The 18,462-nt window shown below is 36.6% G+C and overlaps 2 protein-coding genes across 3 annotated transcripts; both read right to left on the bottom strand.

The window, feature by feature from the left end:
• Nucleotides 1–174: 174 nt before the first annotated feature.
• Nucleotides 175–6,294, bottom strand: LOC127437533 (cholesterol side-chain cleavage enzyme, mitochondrial-like). 2 transcript variants are annotated; one of them, XM_051692521.1, is made up of 9 exons: nucleotides 6,038–6,294; nucleotides 5,751–5,906; nucleotides 5,457–5,661; nucleotides 2,913–3,141; nucleotides 2,438–2,598; nucleotides 2,132–2,298; nucleotides 1,482–1,560; nucleotides 1,190–1,381; nucleotides 175–516 (listed from the first exon to the last, which is right to left on the bottom strand). In XM_051692521.1, the coding sequence occupies exons 1-9, from the start codon at nucleotides 6,292–6,294 to the stop codon at nucleotides 394–396; spliced, it is 1,569 nt and encodes a 522-aa protein (XP_051548481.1). In that variant the 3' UTR covers nucleotides 175–393. The 2 variants fall into 2 exon arrangements, with proteins under 2 accessions (XP_051548481.1, XP_051548480.1); XM_051692520.1 differs by having other exon boundaries at nucleotides 2,913–3,116; nucleotides 5,462–5,661.
• Nucleotides 6,295–7,646: 1,352 nt separating this feature from the next.
• Nucleotides 7,647–18,160, bottom strand: stoml1 (stomatin (EPB72)-like 1). Its single transcript, XM_051692734.1, has 7 exons — nucleotides 17,864–18,160; nucleotides 15,747–15,853; nucleotides 15,511–15,660; nucleotides 15,125–15,328; nucleotides 12,729–12,939; nucleotides 11,400–11,591; nucleotides 7,647–9,033 (listed from the first exon to the last, which is right to left on the bottom strand). The coding sequence occupies exons 1-7, from the start codon at nucleotides 18,039–18,041 to the stop codon at nucleotides 8,834–8,836; spliced, it is 1,242 nt and encodes a 413-aa protein (XP_051548694.1). The 5' UTR covers nucleotides 18,042–18,160; the 3' UTR covers nucleotides 7,647–8,833.
• Nucleotides 18,161–18,462: the final 302 nt, after the last annotated feature.

Genomic DNA, 18,462 nt, shown 5'->3' with positions numbered 1-18,462 from the left:
AAATGTCTCAACAATGTATGTATTTACAAGCAAAAAAACAAACAAACAAAAAACAAACAAATAATGTATTTTTTTTAATTAATAAAACAACACATTTATATCTGTTAATGCATTCAAAGCTTTACAGAATTATTTGAAAATGTACTTCAGTCACTTTCATTAAAAGCCCTCAGTTTTCAGATGTGTTAAAAATCTGTTCAGATTTATTTCAGCATTTTTCTGAAATAAATACAGTTCAAGAGGCTATATAGTAAGACACTGACATATCTGAAAATGTGCTTGTTTTAAGCTCAGTCTCAAAGGTTAGTGATGTTCTGTCCAGTTCTGGCCCCTCAACATCTTTTCCTGTTTGAAGTTCTTGCCCTTCGACATTATTTCCCGTTTGAAGCTCTGTTATCTGCTTTCATGCAGTGGTTTGATGGTTAGCATGATGGGCTTCTCTGGGAGTATGATCAGCTCAAATGTGCTCCTCACCTCCACCTGCCTCTGCTTCTCAAATCTGAAGTTCTCCAGCATCTGTACAGATGAGAAGGAGAGCACAACAGAGAAAAAATCAAATAAAAAAGACCATGATACTCTAACAATAACATGACTTACATTTGTAGGATATGTTCCTACATCAACATCATTTCTCCAAATAATCATAGCCCTAATCTTATCCCACACTTAAACCTAAACATAACCTACCCCTAAAACCACAGGGAAATGCATCTAGGTTGCATACAGGGATGAGGGCTGTAGTAGAATTCCATCAGTCTCTAAACAAGAGACTTGAGGCCTACTAACAAGACTTATTCAAGACCCAGAAGGCATATTTTGTTGCTGTGGCATACCGCCATCCAATATAGTAACGTTGCTATAAACAGAACAGAAAGTCAGCAGTCATCAACACTTTGAGGTCATAGATACAATAGAAATGACCTGGCCTGGGAACAGATATAGATTTTGCATATCATCATCCAAGCAATGGAGGAGCATATGAATTAGAAAAAGGAGAGGGCCAAGTACTGAGCCTTGAGGGACACAACCAAGAGTCTGGAGCAGGAGGTAAACTGTGTCACAAAATTCATGGGGATTTTCTAATACTGAAGAATACTGATGCATTGTGTATTGAGGTGATAATCAGAGTAAACTCTCTATATGCAATCGTAGCTATGTGAAGACATAAAAATCTTTGTAATAAACTCACATGAATGAGGAAGAGCTGCATTTCTGTTTCTGCAATCCTGCGACCGAGACACTGGCGTGGGCCAAACCCAAAGCCCAGACTCTTAAAGTAGTGGCTCTCGGTTCTGAGCCAGCGAGAAGGCTGGTACTGCTCTGGATGTGGGAAAACACGATGATCTCGACCCATAGCATAGAGTCCCAGCTGAACTAAGGTCTGGTTAGACAAACATATGCAAACAGTCAGAATAAACAGTCATATATTTTGTGTAGGTAATGAGTTTAGTCATTTCCATCGGCCATGGTTTCTTGCTCACCCCAGCTGGAATGTGGTAATTTTGAATAACAATATCTTTAGTGATGTATCTTTGCAGGCTCACTGCCACAGGATGTAACCTTTAAAAGAAGACATTTTATGATTTTAGACAGATGTGAAAAAGCCAGTAATATATTTTCTTTTGCTTCTGCTTATTGATAGTCTTTTTACTATAACTGTACTTCATTTACATTATTCCTCATCAGTGTTGGGTGTAATCTGATTACAAATAAATTAGTTACTGTAGTCTAATAACTTAAATAAAAAATGAGTTCATATGTGTACGTCTGTTTGAGTTTCTGACATCTGAAGGGTATGCAACAATGAAAGAGAAAATATAGACATTTTTAAATTGATTGAGCAGAAAATCCGTTTTAGACAACTTAAAAATGAAATAATTATTAATGTGATTACTTCGGCACCAAACAGAGTTGCAAATATAATCAAACAATATTTTCAAACAAGTTTCAAACACTCCCTCCACTTTCCATTGCTCAGCAAATAGATACTGTAGTCCCTCCCCAAACTCATGTCATTGGTTGAGCCAATGTTGCTATTTCAGAAACACATTGCAATTCTGTTTGATGCCACAAATGGTGCAGACTTTTAAATTGGTGTGATGGCATGATATCTTGTCATATCCCTTTATACCTCAGAGTTTCCTTCAAGGCTCCTTTAACCAGAGGAACCATTTTGAGCATCTGCAGCATGTCTCCTTTAGAGGCCACCCGAGCAGCCGAAATTTCTGCCCTGATTTCTTCCTGCAGGTCCGGGTGGCGGGCTAACTCATAGAGTGTCCACAGCAGTGTGATAGATGTCTGAGATACACGACATTTACAAACATGTCTTAAAGTAACCCAGAAAATTAGCCTTCAATTGCCTTCAAACTATCACATACTTTTTGAAGTCATATTTATTTGAGTTGAGCATTAAGGTTAACTGTATTGTTTATCGTACTGTGTCCACCCCTCCGGCCATCAGCTCTGTGACACTGGCCTTGATGTCCTCGATGGACAGCTTATCCAGCATCAGAAGGCTGGCCAACACACCGGGGTACTTCCCATTGGCTTCAGGAGCTTTCCTCAACTGTCTGTAGATATTCTGGATACATCGGTCCGCTTTTGAGAACCAAATTAAAGGATAAAAAAAAATCAAAAGTTTTCCTTGCTAAAAAGACCAGCTTGAATTTCCATGCTTGTCCATGCCGGGTACAGTTGGTTAGGGCTTGTTTAGTGCTAATCTGGTTAGACGATTCACTTGGTCTTTCTAGTGAAATGACCAAGGGAGTCTTGATGGTTAAGCTAGTTAATAAGTGTTGTGGAGACAATGGTCACCAACTATGCTGATCTTTTCAGCATGGTTGCTGCTCAATTTTCGATTCCATTGCGTTCTATTTACAGTAGTTCTGTACAAATCTGCAATGTTATGTTACCCTGGTTAAAGATGCCGTCCCAGGCCTCTACATGGTCTTTCCAGATTTTGGCCCCCAGGTGGCGCAGCAGGGCCGGGGGGAGGTACAGCATGGGGGAGGTCGTCTTGAACATGACAGTGATGCAATCAATGAAGTGTTGTGCATCTGGATCAATGTAGTCAAACAGCAGACCCAAACGCTCCCCGTACAACACCACACTCACAGCTGAGACAGACAGGAAATAGTTTGACTGTAAAGCTCAAAGGCAAATGTGGTTTATGCCTCATTAAATGTGTATGGTATAGTGTGAAATGGTCAGTTTTAATCCCTGCTAAATTGGTAAAATTAGTAAAGATTGGTTAGTAAACTTTACAATTGGAGTTCTAAATGTAATTTTGGGAGGAGCAGATTCATCTAATCTCGCAATCATCACCAGAGTATAAAAAGGCTTGCATACCTTTCTCCAGCGACAGTTCTTCTGGTATCCCCCCTCCACCCCATCTGCACCTTTATTTTACATTGTCTTCATGTACATTCATTTCCATTAATCCATTAACACGTATTATCTCTTTATCTAGTCTTGGGGGAATCTTGGAGCGCAATCACGTCTCAAGCACGGGGTCCTCCATTGCGCACAGCAAGCCAAACCAGTTTAAACATTTACTGTTAACTCAAGTTTATATGAGGATGCAAACTCGTGAATTAAAAAAAAAAAAAAAAAATGCATTTTAGCTTTTATATGTGCAGTTATGCTTGAAGAGTGAAATAAAATAATTAATGTAGTAAAAATAGTAAAAGTCAAAAAATCTTTAGTGAAAGTAAAGTTAGTTTTGAAAGCTAAGGGGTTGTGTTTGTTTGAAATAAATTAGTAATTAATGTTATACATTTACATTTATATTAACATTTACATGACCTTAGCTGGCACCAACAACGGTCACTATTTCAACTCTATGGCCTAAATGCACTCTAAGTCACTTGGTAAAAAGCATCTGTCGAATGCAAATGTACCATGTTTGTATGGCATAATTAATTAGTAAAATAATAATAATAATAATAATAATAATAATAATGTATTATCAAATACATAAATTGTATATGTGCCCAATTTAGCTATTTTTGGCAAAAAAAAAAAAAAACAAACAAACAAAAAAAAAAAACAATGAGTAATGAGCTTTTTATTGCAAAATGTTATTCAATGATCAGAATGACAAAATACATTAATAACAAAATAGCTTGCCATAAAATGGCACTATGGTATTACTTACACCAGTTTGGGGGAGCTACTTTGAAACTGCAGCTTCCCAAGATACAGTACAAGGTACTCATAACTGAAAGTTAAACTATAGCTATGTAAAAAAAAAAAAAAAACTATTGTAATCAGCGACAATGCAAGCTACTAAAAAAGTTGTTAACTACATTGATGCCATTTAAAGAAGAAAATATTGGATGATATTATTTATTTCAATAATATTCAAGAATTCAATAATGTCTCCTGATAGTTACATATTTAATTAGGATAACTTTCTTTTACAAAAATTAACCATGGTTTTACTACAGTATATTTTAACCATGTTATGTGTAGTAAAAGAATATGAAGCACAAAATATAGTAAAACCATGGCAACTCTCTCGTCTCCCTCTGTCTAACATTTAAGTTGCTCAGTTTTGCAGATAAGCCGGTTTCAGTGCAGCGTGCTGCAAGTTTTTTTTCTTAAACCAACTTTCACCCCAGCTCCACTTGTCTAGATCTGCAACATGGAGATTATTTGTAATGTCTATTTGTGCAGCAGCATGTCCTACATGCTTGATACAGCATGTCTTGTGCAGCATGCCCACATGATAACTTATAAGTATGTGTATTTCCTAGCAGTAACAAGTCTCTGTACTTGCTCTGCAGTTGCGTTAGCAGATCTAGTCTGCCAAGACCAATATCTAATCAATGTGTCAAACTCACATTAACATGTTAAATCTAATCAGAGTTGTCATGACTTAACTGTGAATAGTTGTTACTATGGTTAATGTTTGTAAGAGTTAAACAAATAAATGAAAAATAAATGTATAATTAATATAAACTTATAAAACTAGACAACACTTTATGTTATATAACTGAATCGAAAAAGCGAGAGCAGGCAAAGTCAATTTAAGGCTGCACGGGACTCAAGTAAATCAGTGAATTATTTATGTGAACTAGTTCATTTACATGAACCGACTGAAAAAATGTTGTTTACTAAAATTAATTGGAGTTCTCAAGGATACATAAGGAATTGTTTATTTTAACCGGTTCATTTACTTTTACTTTCTGAAGATTCACTTAAATGATTAAATGATTTGTTTTCCCAAATGTTGCTCATTACTAAAAAGGTTGCACTCTTTCGAAAATAGCTGCGCTACTGTCACGCTACTGAAAAATGTAGATAAGTTAGGAGAGTCACAACTTTTAGTGAACTACTTCCCAACACTGATTGTTACACAGAGTAGCCTACTACAAACAGCTCCATCAAGATCCATTTAAAGCAAAGATAAATGGTCAATAAAATACCTTTTTATGTTAATAAAGGTCTCAAACCTTACATTCAAGTGCATACTTGAAGAGCTCATGGGACAGATCTGTGGTCCATTCATTTTGTCCACTCCTCTCAATCTTTTTATAGACACGAGCCACAAAGTCTTGCCCAACCTCATCCAGAAGAGGTACAAAGTTCCCCAGCACCTTTGGAGAGATGACCTCCCTGTTTAGAATGATCCTATTAGATTTCCAGTCCTCTCCATCCCTGCCGGAACAAATTAATAATGTGTGTTAAATACTAATTTCAGTAAACCCTAATAAGAGTTATAACAGGTATGGAAAAACATTGCCTACTTGAGCAGTACACCATATTTACGGTTCCTATAGTCCCTATAGGAGGTCCAAGCTTCCACCCTGAGTCTTTTGGGATAATGACCCTCAGCTCTGAACAAGATAGCAGCATCTTCAGGCTTTATAATGTTTACACTCTCATAGTACCCGATTTTTTCCCTGTTCAAATGAATAGGTTATCAATATATACAGTATTTCACAGTGAATATCGAAGTAAAGCTGTACAAACGTTAATATGTAAGTCACAGTCGTATATGCTACAAATTCAAATACTTTATTTCAAGTTTTACCTGTAAATTGGTCCAAACATATTGAAATTGTGCACCATAATCCGATGAATATTCCTGAAGCCATCCATTTTCCAGAACGCATAGAGATTACCCAGGCTGTTCTTCCATAATCCAGGTATCTCATTGAAAGATCTAACTGTAGAGTTTTCTCTGGGATATAATGTCTCTCTCACTGCAGGTACTGTTCTTGTGTGACTCGCCCTTACCTGCTGTAGTTCATTCAGAGCCCGACAGCCTCTCAAACTCCACCTGGCCATCTCACACTCACTCACTCTCCCTCTCACTCACTCTCCTTTTCCAGTCTAATAGAAAGCGGCTTTTTATTTTTATATGACTCCCCACACTAAACGTCAAGGATGATGAAGTGCATTGAGGACTTGTGCTAAGGGACCACCCAAATGTGCTGGGAAAAGTGACACCTAACTCAATCTACAGTAACCCCATCAGGTTTTTACTCTTTTATTTGGCAAATTATTTGGTACTTGCTAATGGGAATGTACTTAGGGTTCAGGATTCAAATAAGTTAATTGTATGAAAAAAAAAAATGCAATGAATGTCATTGGTGGTACAGATATTAATGATACCCCTCACAAAAATTGAGAGTTCATGGCAAATTCGCCACTGATTATTTTCACTTTGCGGCAAACTTGTGGCAAATTGTCCATTGTTGCCGAAGGTTTGCTGCAGGTGCACCACTACCGGTGAAGAGCTGCAAACTTCTGGCAAACATTTGCATGTAAAAATAATGAGTGGCAAAGTGGCAGCAAATTTGTGGCAAGTTTGCCAGACCTCTAGATTTTTTATTAAGGTCCTCAAATAGTGCATCTAACGATTTAAGCCTGGGGAACGAAAAAATGGCAAAATATCGACTTACATTTATTTGGGCCAGTAAATAACCACCCAGAACACTTTAGCAAACACATAGCAACCATCCATACACCCTAGAGTGGTGGGGAGCTTTGGTAAACAACACTCACATTTTCATTGGAACGTGTAGAAATATAAAACTGTGCTGGCAAGTATTGTTTTGTTCTTTTTAGAATCTGACAAGTAACTGAAAATTGTAAGGGACCCAAATTCTCCATTCAAAAATATACGGTGTGTTGTGCGCTTATTCAATTAAACAAAAACATATCTGTATGAATGCCCTTACAAAAATCTAGAGTTCATGGCAAAGTTGCCATAAACCTGCCACTCATTATTTTCACACGCAAATGAGCATGTGATTCGCCACAAATGTTTGCCAGAAGTTTGCAGCTCTTCACTGGTAGTGGTGAACCTGCAGCAAACCTTTGACAACAATAGACAATTTGCCACAGGCTTGCTGCAAATCTCATTTGCATGTGAAAATGATCAATGGCGAATTTGCAGAAAGTTTGCTGCAAATTTGCCATGAACTCTAGGTTTTTGTAAGGGTGGTCGAGCTTCAGTAAAAGAAGTGCCTATTGCGTAATAACCTTGTAAACGTTTTCTCTATAAACAGCTGTGCGTACGGTCCAAGGGCAGCAAAGAGATGAATTTAGCCTTGTATAACAAGGTCACGGATCAAACCACAAATCTCAAGGCTGATGCTAATTGTGTATGTGCGTCAAAGTAATAATGCAAGAATTTACTGGATAGTCATTTTATTACAAACTATATTTCTGTAATGTCAAAACAATACTGATCAAAAGTGTTTGTGTTAAAAGAGTCTGAATATTCCAGGTTCAATACAAGTTAAGCTCAATCAACAGCATTTGTGGCAAAATATTCAGTGAGGTTACAGTGAGGCACTTACAGTGGAAGTGAATGGAACCCATTTTTGGAGGGTTTAAAGGCTGAAATGTGAAGCTTATAATTTTATAAAAGTACTTAAACTAATTCTTCTGTTAAAACGTGTGTATTATTTGAGCTGTAAAGTTGTTTAAACCGTGATTTTTTTACAGTCATTTTAGGCTTAAGGGTTTACAGTGTTAAGTTGAATATAACTTTACACAGAAAAGGTTAGTAAGCGATTTTATCATACTACAATCATGTTAACACACATATTGTTTTCGTCTTGTGGCTAAACTTTTGAAACAGTGAGAATTTTAATGTTTACAGATTGACCCCATTCACTTCCATTGTAAGTGATTCACTGTAACAGATTTTGGATTTTTTTTTTTAAAGAAAACGAGTGACAAGTCATAATTATTTTTGTGGTAATCAACATTATGCCACAAATGCTGTCGATTTAGCTTTACTGAACACTGAAATTTCCTTAAAAAATGACAAAGTGAAAAATGTTATACAGTAAATCAGTCATAGATTTTGAACAGTACAAAAAATGTAATGTGTACATCAGTGAATTGAAATGCGAGTCACAGACACCCCCCACTATTATAAACAGATCAATGAAAAATGACAAACTACACTGAAACAACCAAGAAATACAATTTTAATCAAAAATACAATTAAAATAAATAAATAAAATGTTTGTATTGAAATGTGCAATCTTGCAAACATGCACAGGTGTAAACCTTAAAAAATATGATGAACTACCGTCAGCATTTTCTCACCCTCTTGTTGTTCCAAACATGTGTGACTTTCTTTCTTCCACAGAACACAAAAAAGAAGAAATGTTAAGGACCAACAGCCTCAGTCACCATTCACTTTCATGACATCTTTTTAGCAAACATTGAAAGTAATACAATAAAAGTCATATGGGTTTAAAACAAGATGATTACAGAATTTTAGTTTTTGGGTGAACTATCCCTTTAAATAATGTATATACTTTAATCTTGAATAAATGAAAACATTATAAGCAATTATATCCCTTCATGTTGGTTTGAGTAGTTTGATGAGTGTTTCCAGCCTCATGGCAGTGTTCAAATCTCCCTGAACTCTCAGTCTGCCGCTACTGTAGGCAACAAACGGCCGCAGGTCACCCTGGAACATGGCCAACAGATTCTGCTCGCTCATGCACAGAGAAACATCTGGCTCTCTCGGCAGGACACCCGCACCACACGCCCCATGACCTGAACACAGACACAAAAATGCTGAGGTAGCACTGAGGGGATTTTCCTATAATGCACAAAACAGTCTAGGGATGATTCCCAATAGAGCCAATCAATCCAAGACTAGTTAGGTTAATCCTCTGTTATTAATTTTCATTCTACTGTGATTATATTATACAGTGGGGTCCAAAAATTTTATGAAAAAAAGTGAAAATGCTTCTAGTTTGCATTTTTCTAATTTAATGATTCTAAGTCCAGTCATGAAACTCTACATGGCGCAAAGCTGATAGGTCCTTTGAATATGTAATCTGTTAACCAATCGTCTTGCATACTCTATGGACTAAGTGGTCCTTTGACATGTGATCTGTTAAGCCAGTCAACTTGCGCACTCTCTCTTTGTCTAATATTTAAATTGCCTGAGTTGTTTGCAGGTTAGCCAGTTTCACTGCAGCGCAATAGGAGAGTTTTCTCTCTGAAACCCTCCTCCTCCCCAGCACCACTTATTTAGATCTGCTTCACTGGCTTTATATGCATGTCTAATTGTGCAGCAGCATGTCTTCATATTTCTCTGCAGAAGCAGCAGCAGCAGCATAAGCGGACCTAGTCCACCAGAGTGGTGGTGGCGTAGTGGGCAAAAGCACATAACTGGTAATCAGAAGGTTGTTGGTTCGATCCCTACAGCCACCACCATTGTGTCCTTGAGCAAGACACTTAACTCCAGGTTACTCCAGGGGTATTGTCCCTGTAATAAGTACACTGTAAGTCGCTTTGGATAAAAGCGTCTGCCACATGCATAAATGTAAATGTAAAATGTAGTCCAACAAAACCAACTTGTTATATCAATTATAACACCTTAAATTTATTACGAAAGTTGACATAAATGAAAAAAATGTATTATAAATTATATTATCAGTATAAAAAATAGTATAATATTAATTAAGAAAATAATTAATTTCCAGCCAGGTCTCCTAAGCAACAAAATTGGCCTGGTTGCTAAGGAGGGTAGAGTCACATGAGGTAACCTCCTCGTGGTCACTATAATGTGGTTCTCGCTCTTAGTGGGGCGTGTGGGGAGTTGTGCGTGGATGCCGCGGGGAATAGCGTGAAGCCTCCACATCATGACAACAGTTGCCCCATCTCACCGTTTCTACACTTTAGGTTAGTAGCGCGACAAAACAACGGAGCTGTGTACACTGCAAGCGCTCCGGGCGTAGATAGCACTGATCTTTCAGCGCTATATCCTTGAATATTTTCTCTACTTAACACGCTTTTTTTTAATGCCCTTTCACGGTCCACACACGGTGCCTCTCTCCCCAGTCCGCGACATGAGGCGCCGCATAGTAGAGCTGCAGACGCTGTTATTTTAACGACAGTAGACCGTAGCTGAGAAATACAGTGAGCAGCGATATAGATGGATACCAGCCTCTTTCGCTAACATACACTGCAGAAAACGAAAATGAAGCAGAAACATTCTTCAAGTGTCTGATATGACTCAGACGTTTCAGCTAAGCAAGGTTTGTGACTGGACGATTTATCGTGGTTCCAGAGCGCCTTTAGACTAGAAACTAATTTTTTCCCATCTAAAATCAGCTTTATTAATCAACATTTTTTGAACCTATTGATGATAAACAGTCATTTATGTTTACATTTTATGAAAATGAAAATGAGTCAGAGATTACATCATCTCTGGCATGGATAGCAAGAAAGACAACCAAAACGAGTTCTCTGTTTATGATAAAACATTTCCATTATTTGATAGTCAGCCCATTTATACTTAACTATAGCAAACAGTATTTTTTAACTGCACTAATTAGATGTACATTGTTTGTTTGTTTTTGGTTGATTTGCATTTGAAGGAAAATATAAAAATGGTTCATTTTACTTTTACATTACCAACATTTTACATTACCCTCATACAGTATCTTTCCTATATATACATATACATATCAACGGTAGAGGATCCCCCATAGTCAACTACTTTGGTTGTCTTTGGGTCACAATGTCCTCATTCTTGCCCAGTTATTAAGATACTTTTTGACTGTTGATTTATTATTTTTTTAATTTTTTATTATTTTACAAAGTTGTTTACTATTGCTGCCAACTTGGAAATTTATAGAGACTGGACAAGCAATGCTATTGCATACTGTTTTTAGTGATATCTTAAGCCCCGTTCACACTGCAAGTGACACAAAGCCACATGATCTCATTAATTTTCAATGAGAGCACAGCGACTTCTGGCGACACGAGAAAGTGACTGTTGGCGAGCGACACAACAAAGTTGAGAAAAGTTGAACTAAAATGAAGAGTGACATTCGGGAACAACAACCAATGGAAGAGAAGTCAGACGAGCTGATATCATCTGTCTGCCGTGAGGGCTTAAATCTTACCTTGTGTCAGATCCACGTAGTAGTTGCTAATCTGTCCAGAGTTAGTGTTGATCTGAAAGTGATAACAGGCTCCCACTTGATTGACCAGCTCCTCTGACAGCACTGATCTGACTGCAGACATCAGTCCATCCACACTGCAACAACTCACAGCTGCAGCTGAATTTAGCTCATTGGTGAAACTCACAGTATCTCCTGGGGAACCACAAAAGCCTCTTTTTTATTAGAGTTCCAATTTTTTCTTTTTTTTTTTTTTTTTTTAATTGAATTAGGAATCTATTGATTATCTATTTATCATACCTGTTATATTCAGCGGGGTCCATAAGTCTGAGACCAAAATTGAAAATCTGACATTTTTTCCCTTTAAAACTGGACATATTATTTTTTTTTAACAGTTTTAAAAATAGAATTTTTAATTCACAAATTAAATTTAAGATATTGACCATGTTGGCTTGTACTGAAGCCCACAAGATGTTCTTTGGAACATCCTCAAATCACGCTGGATTTCACCCAAAAATGAAAATTCTCTCATCATTTACTCACCCTCATGCCATCCCAGATGACTTTCTTTCTTCTGCAGAACACAAATGAAGATTTTTAGAAGAATATTTCAGCTCTGTAGGTCCATACAATGCAAGTGAATGGTGATCAGACCTATGTAACTCCAAAAATCACTTTAAGGAAACATAAAAGTAATCCATATGACTCTAATGGTTAAATCCATATTTTCAGAAGTCATTTTTTTACTCTAAATCTCCACTTTCACTTTTATATCAGAAAGTCACATGTGGTGCCTGTTTAGTTTCACTATCACATCTGAAAGTGATTAATTTTGATTTGTTTCTCACCCACACCTATTTGAAAGCTTCTGAAGATATGGATTTAAACACTGTAATCATATGGATTACTTTTATGTTTCCTTACTGTGATTTTTGGAGCTACAAATGTCTGATCACCATTCACTTGCATTGTATGGATCTACAGAGCTGAAATATTCTTCTAAAAATCTTAATTTGTGTTCTGCTGAAGAAAGAAAGTCATGCATATCTGGGATGGCATAAGGGTGAGAAAATGATGAGAGAATTTTCATTTTTGGGAGAACTATCCCTTTAAGTGCATGCTGTCATTAAAGCAAAAGAGGGGCATGCCATATACTATGAAATTCATGTTCTTTGTTAAATTCAACTTGTTATGCTGAAATATCTAAAATAATGCAATACATACGCATTTTCACTGGGGTCTCAACCATTTGAACCCCAATGTTCAGATCTTTTTTTTTATTTGTTTAAAATCATGGATGTTCATAAACGTGTGAAGGACTCCAGACATCACCTTTGCTGGTTTCAGACGCAGCTGTCTGGCTCAGGAAATGCATGGCGAGCTGCTGTATGGGGCCAGTGAGACTTTCTAACCCTGGGACAGAAGGAGGCATAATGAACGGCCCCGAGTGGCCCCCATCTGGATCCTGGAGCACACCTTCCAGGATCAGCTCCACCCGGTCCACCTCCAGCCCCCACGGCTTCGTCATCTCATTCATGTCCATCTACACCACACAAGTGTCATCAATGCAAATCTTATGTTTACAGGCCAATATTACTTGATATAATGGCATATTATAATATATAATATATTTAATATATATAATCAAATATATTTAAGTCCTAAAAATAAGCTTTGCTTTGGGGTGTCCAAAGTCCGGCCTGTGGGCCATCTGTGGCCCTCCGACTGCTTTGATGCGGCCCGCGAGAGATTTTAGAAATAGAACAGAATTAGGCCCGCTATGAAGAATTATATGAAATTCATATTCTGGACACTGGATGTCTCTATCACATGCAGCCACTATTCACAGCACATTGTCTCCAGTGGGTTCTGTGCTGTAACCATCAGCTTCATCCACTGGCAGAGTTCAAAAAGAGTTTGGAATACTCCATATTTCCAATGATAAAGTGCCACACAGAAAGAATGATGCATTTATTAAAGGACTGGCATAAGGTTAGATACTTTACTCATGTACTTGTTCTTGTTCAAATGTCCCGATACCTCGGATCATACAACTGAATAGAGCTGCTGTTTTGCGGGCGGCTGTAGAGTTTATTGAGAATGCATAGAGACGCTCGAACCAAGCATAATCTTCTAGAATGTCCTCTGTAGCACTGGGAAGTATAATTAATTGGTTCGTTCTGGTATTTCGTTGAAACAAGAAAAATGATTCACGGGCTTCCCAGCATCATATCAGTGAGGACACACTGTAGGAGAGAGCGCTTAAAACACTTGCACATCTGTGCCTGATGCACGCGCTCAGCTTGCACATGCACGTCTACAAAATAAAATGAAGCGCCATAATTTTCATCAAATTAAAATAATATTTATAATGCAAGGAACAACAGAACGGAAGCTATAATTGGATAGCTATAAAGAGTAATTCCTTAAAAAATAAAGAGTCATTTGTTGCATCACTTCATAACAGGAAAATGTAATCTGATTCTGATTATTGTGATGGGTCACACCCAACACTTTTAGCAGCTCGATATGTGCTTTGCAGTGCCACTGAATGTGAATAGAAAAGATACAAATGTGAATAAGTGAGTATAATATTTTGTATAAGATGCATCACTGTTCCATTATAAGTGTTCATACCCTGGCAGAAATTGTGCAATTTTGGCATTGATTTTGAAAATATGACTGAACATGCAAAAAAAGGTTTCAAGGAGCACAATACTTGTTGACCCCTCTCCAAACATAGCACTTATGGTTGTGACCATAAAGCTCTATTTTGGTCTCGTCACTCCAAATTACAGTGTGCCAGAAGCTGTGAGGCATGTCAAGGTGTTGTCGGGCATATTGTAACAGGGCTTTTTTGTGGCATTGGCTTCTTTCTGGCAACTCGACCATGCAGCTCATTTTTGTTCAAGTATCGTCGTATTGTGCTCCTTGAAATAACCACACCGTCTTTTTCCAGAGCAGCCTGTATTTCTCCTGAGGTTACCTGTGGGTTTTTCTTTGTATCCCAAACAATTCTTCAGGCAGTTGTGGCTGAAATCTTTCTTGGTCTACCTGACCTTGGCTTGGTATCAAGAGATCCCCAATTTTCCCACTTCTTAATAAGTGATTGAACAGTACTGACTGGCATTTTCAAGGCTTTGGATATCTTTTTATATCCTTTTCCATCTTTATAAAGTTCCATTACCTTGTTACGCAGGTCTTTTGACAGTTCTTTTCTGCTCCCCATGGCTCAGTATCTAGCCTGCTCAGTGCATCCACGTGAGAGCTAACAAACTCATTGACTATTTATACACAGACACTAATTGCAATTTAAAAAGCCACAGGTGTGGGAAATTAACCTTTAATTGCCATTTAAACCTGTGTGTGTCACCTTGTGTGTCTGTAACAAGGCCAAACAGTCAAGGGTATGTAAACGTTTGATCAGGGCCATTTGGGTGATTTCTGTAACCATTATGATTTAAAAAGGAGCCAAACAACTATGTGATAATAAATGGCTTCATACGATCACTATCCTTAAATAAAAGACAGTTTTTTTGCATGATCAGTCATATTTTCAAAATCAATGCCAAAATTTCACAATTTCTGCCAGGGTATGCAAACTTTTGAGCACAACTGTATAATATATATATATATATATATGTATATATATATATATATATATATATATATATATATATATATATATATATATATATATACTTGTAAACAAATCTGTTGTCTCTCACCCCGAGATGCTCCCCGAGTTTGACTCTCTCTGTCTGTATCTCTCTCAGTGTCTTTTTGCTCAGCGACTGCATCATGGCGTTCTGCGCGGTGAGACGGGTGGAGGCGTTTAGATCCTGCACAGCCACCACTGACATTACTGGACTCCAGATCCGGAACTGAATATCGGCTCCAACCGAAACCAGACCACCATCTTTAGTGGCCACCTTTTATGGTAGAAAAATTGCAGAGATCTAGAAATACTTCATACTGTATAATGCTAAAGATAAGAGATATTAAATATAAAGTGGCTTATATTAGTATAAAAGGCATTGTATTTCAAGTCAAACTCTTTATTGTCATTGTACAAGTACAACAAGACTATTTAGATTGATTAATTGGATTGTACCTTGCAGGGTGGGATGTTAAAGGCCCGGGTCCGGAGGTCCACTTTCTGCCACTGATCAATCAAGGGTAAAACCAGAACCACTCCTGGACCTTTAGGAGGACGGATCCGACCCAGACGAAACACAACAATTCTTTCATAGTTTGGTACAACCTGAAAATAACACTGCATTTAACACTGTCCAAACAAGACAACTAGAAACATACAAAAACTCTCCAAATCATGTCCGTGGAACTGACCTTTAAGACAAACCATCCAGATATGGGAAAGGTTATGAATGTGATGAGAAAAACCAGGAAAGTTACGATCAGATTGCAAATCCAGGACAACAATCCTTGAGATTTATCTGAAATCAAATTAAATGAATAGGATGTATTACTATTTATTTGACATTAAGCAGACCAGCATACCAACTGAAAAGAGTCAAATGTGAGAGTTTCTGAAGCAGGCGAGCAAATACTAAATACATTTTACATTCCAGTCACCAGTCACTATTAAGAGAGTCACTATTACAGTGTAATTACTGAATAATATTAATGAACCACAAGAATTTAATATGTGATTATTTTTTGTTGAGCTGCCTGTAAATACACTTTATTAGCATTATATTACACAATAATGTTCATTGCTATTATTCTGTACTACATTTACTTCTAGCAGATGCTTTTATCCAAAGTATACTATACAGAACTATATACTAAATACAATATTTATTACTATACTTAACTACCCTTACAAGAACTGTGGCAGTACAGTGGTACATCGATGCTATCGGATGGTAGTACCACGGTACTTCTATATATACTATTTTTCGGATAATTATCATATTCATGTACCATGGTATTTTAATGATGCTCATCAAAGAGTACTATGGTATTACACATGTTAAAAAACAAGCCAATAATATGATACTTTTTGCATTCTATTAACTTTGCATACTATTTACTTTTTACATATATTATACTTTTTGTATGTTACATTTTATATCCTTTACCATACTGTACCATACTATACTACTCTAAACTATACTGTCACGTACAATACTATTTACTATTTAAACACAATATACTTTTTGTGTTACTTTTTATATACTATACCGTACTGTCCTATAGTGTACTATACTATACTATTCTAAACTGTACTGTCACCTACTATTTACTACTTAAACAAAATATACTTTTTGTATGTTGCTTTTTATATACTATACTGTACTGTCCAATAGTGTACTATACTATACTACACTAATGCATACTATTTACATAGCATTAAACTTTTTGTATATTACATTTTATATACTATACCATACTGTCCTGCAATGTACTATACTATATTATACTATACTACAGTGTTTCATACCATTAACATGCCATTATACTTTTTGTACGTTACTTTATATACTCTCCCATCTGGTCCTGCAGTGTACTATACTATAATGTTGCAAACTATTTACATATCATTATACTTTTTGTATGTTACTTTTTATATACTATACCGTACTATCCAATAGTGTACTATACTATTGCATACAATTTAAAGTACATACCATTATACTTTATGTATGCTATTTTTATATATACTATACCATAATGTCCTATAATGTACTATACTATATTATACTATGCTAGTGTTGCATACCATTTACATGCCATTATACTTTTGTATCTTATACTATCCCATACTGTCCTGCAGTGTACTATACTATACTACACTAATACATACTATTTACATAGCATTATACTTTTGTATGTTACTTTTTATATACTATACCAAACTGTCCTATAGTGTACTGTATTACACTACTGCATACTATTTACTATTTGCATAGCATTAAAGTTTTTGTATATTACATTTTGTATGCTATACCATACTGTTCTATAGTGTATAATACAATAGCATACTATTTACTGTTAACAAAGCATTACACTTTTTGTATGTTACATTTTACATACTATTCGTACTGTCCTTTAGTGTACTATACTATACTACACAATTGCATACTATTTACACAGCATTAAACTTTTTGTGTTACTTTTTTATCTACTATACCGTACTGTCCCATAGTGTACTATACTACCATTTACATAGCATTACATTTTTACTCTTAGTGTTACTTTTTGATACACTATACCACACTGCCCTACAGTGTACTATACTGATGCATTCCATTGCATGCCATTATACGTTTTGTATGTTACATTTTATATACTATGCCATATTGTCTTATAATGTACTATACTTTTATGTGCATGTAATACTAGCCTATACATCACTATGCAATAAACACTTTTACGTATTTAACACGTGTACCATGAACACGGTAGTGTTAAGTGTTATGAATATGTGATAAGAGATATACCTGTGAAGTCGTTTTGAGTGACTTTAGGCACATAATCAAATGAATGTCCTCTCTGATCATATTGACCGTGAGTCAGTACCGAGTGAGATGAGAACAGTCCAGGAGTTTCACTGCACCCTGTATCTCTCTGCGATAAAGACTGATAATCATAACCTGAAGGCTTCCCGAACATTTTCATGAAATATCAGACTATATTGGGCTCCCTCCGTGACCGTTACGATTTTGTATTATTCTAAAACCGGGTTTTCTGACCTCCATCCATGGCACGAAAACCAAAACAATCACCACTTCCGCGTTTTGGAGCGTATAACATGACGTCATGTGCTGTGGGGAAAGAGCAACAGCACCACCAGCTGTAACGGAAGTGACATGCATCATGCTGTAGAAGTCTCTCACAACGTCAGATGACGAGCGCAGGTCTGTCTTTACATGACATTTTGTTTGTAATTTTCATTCGTCCCTAATGTGCTTGAAAGAGTAACCTGCTATAACTTTAAGTAGTAGAGTTGCAAGAAGATTAAAGGAATAGTTCACCCAAAATGAAAATTCTGTCATTATTTGCTTACCCTAATGTTGCTCCAAACCCACATGACTTTCTT

The sequence above is a fragment of the Myxocyprinus asiaticus genome, chromosome 48 (assembly GCF_019703515.2).
Source record: "Myxocyprinus asiaticus isolate MX2 ecotype Aquarium Trade chromosome 48, UBuf_Myxa_2, whole genome shotgun sequence".
Lineage (NCBI taxonomy): Eukaryota > Metazoa > Chordata > Actinopteri > Cypriniformes > Catostomidae > Myxocyprinus > Myxocyprinus asiaticus.
This window is presented reverse-complemented; position numbering and strand designations above follow the sequence as displayed.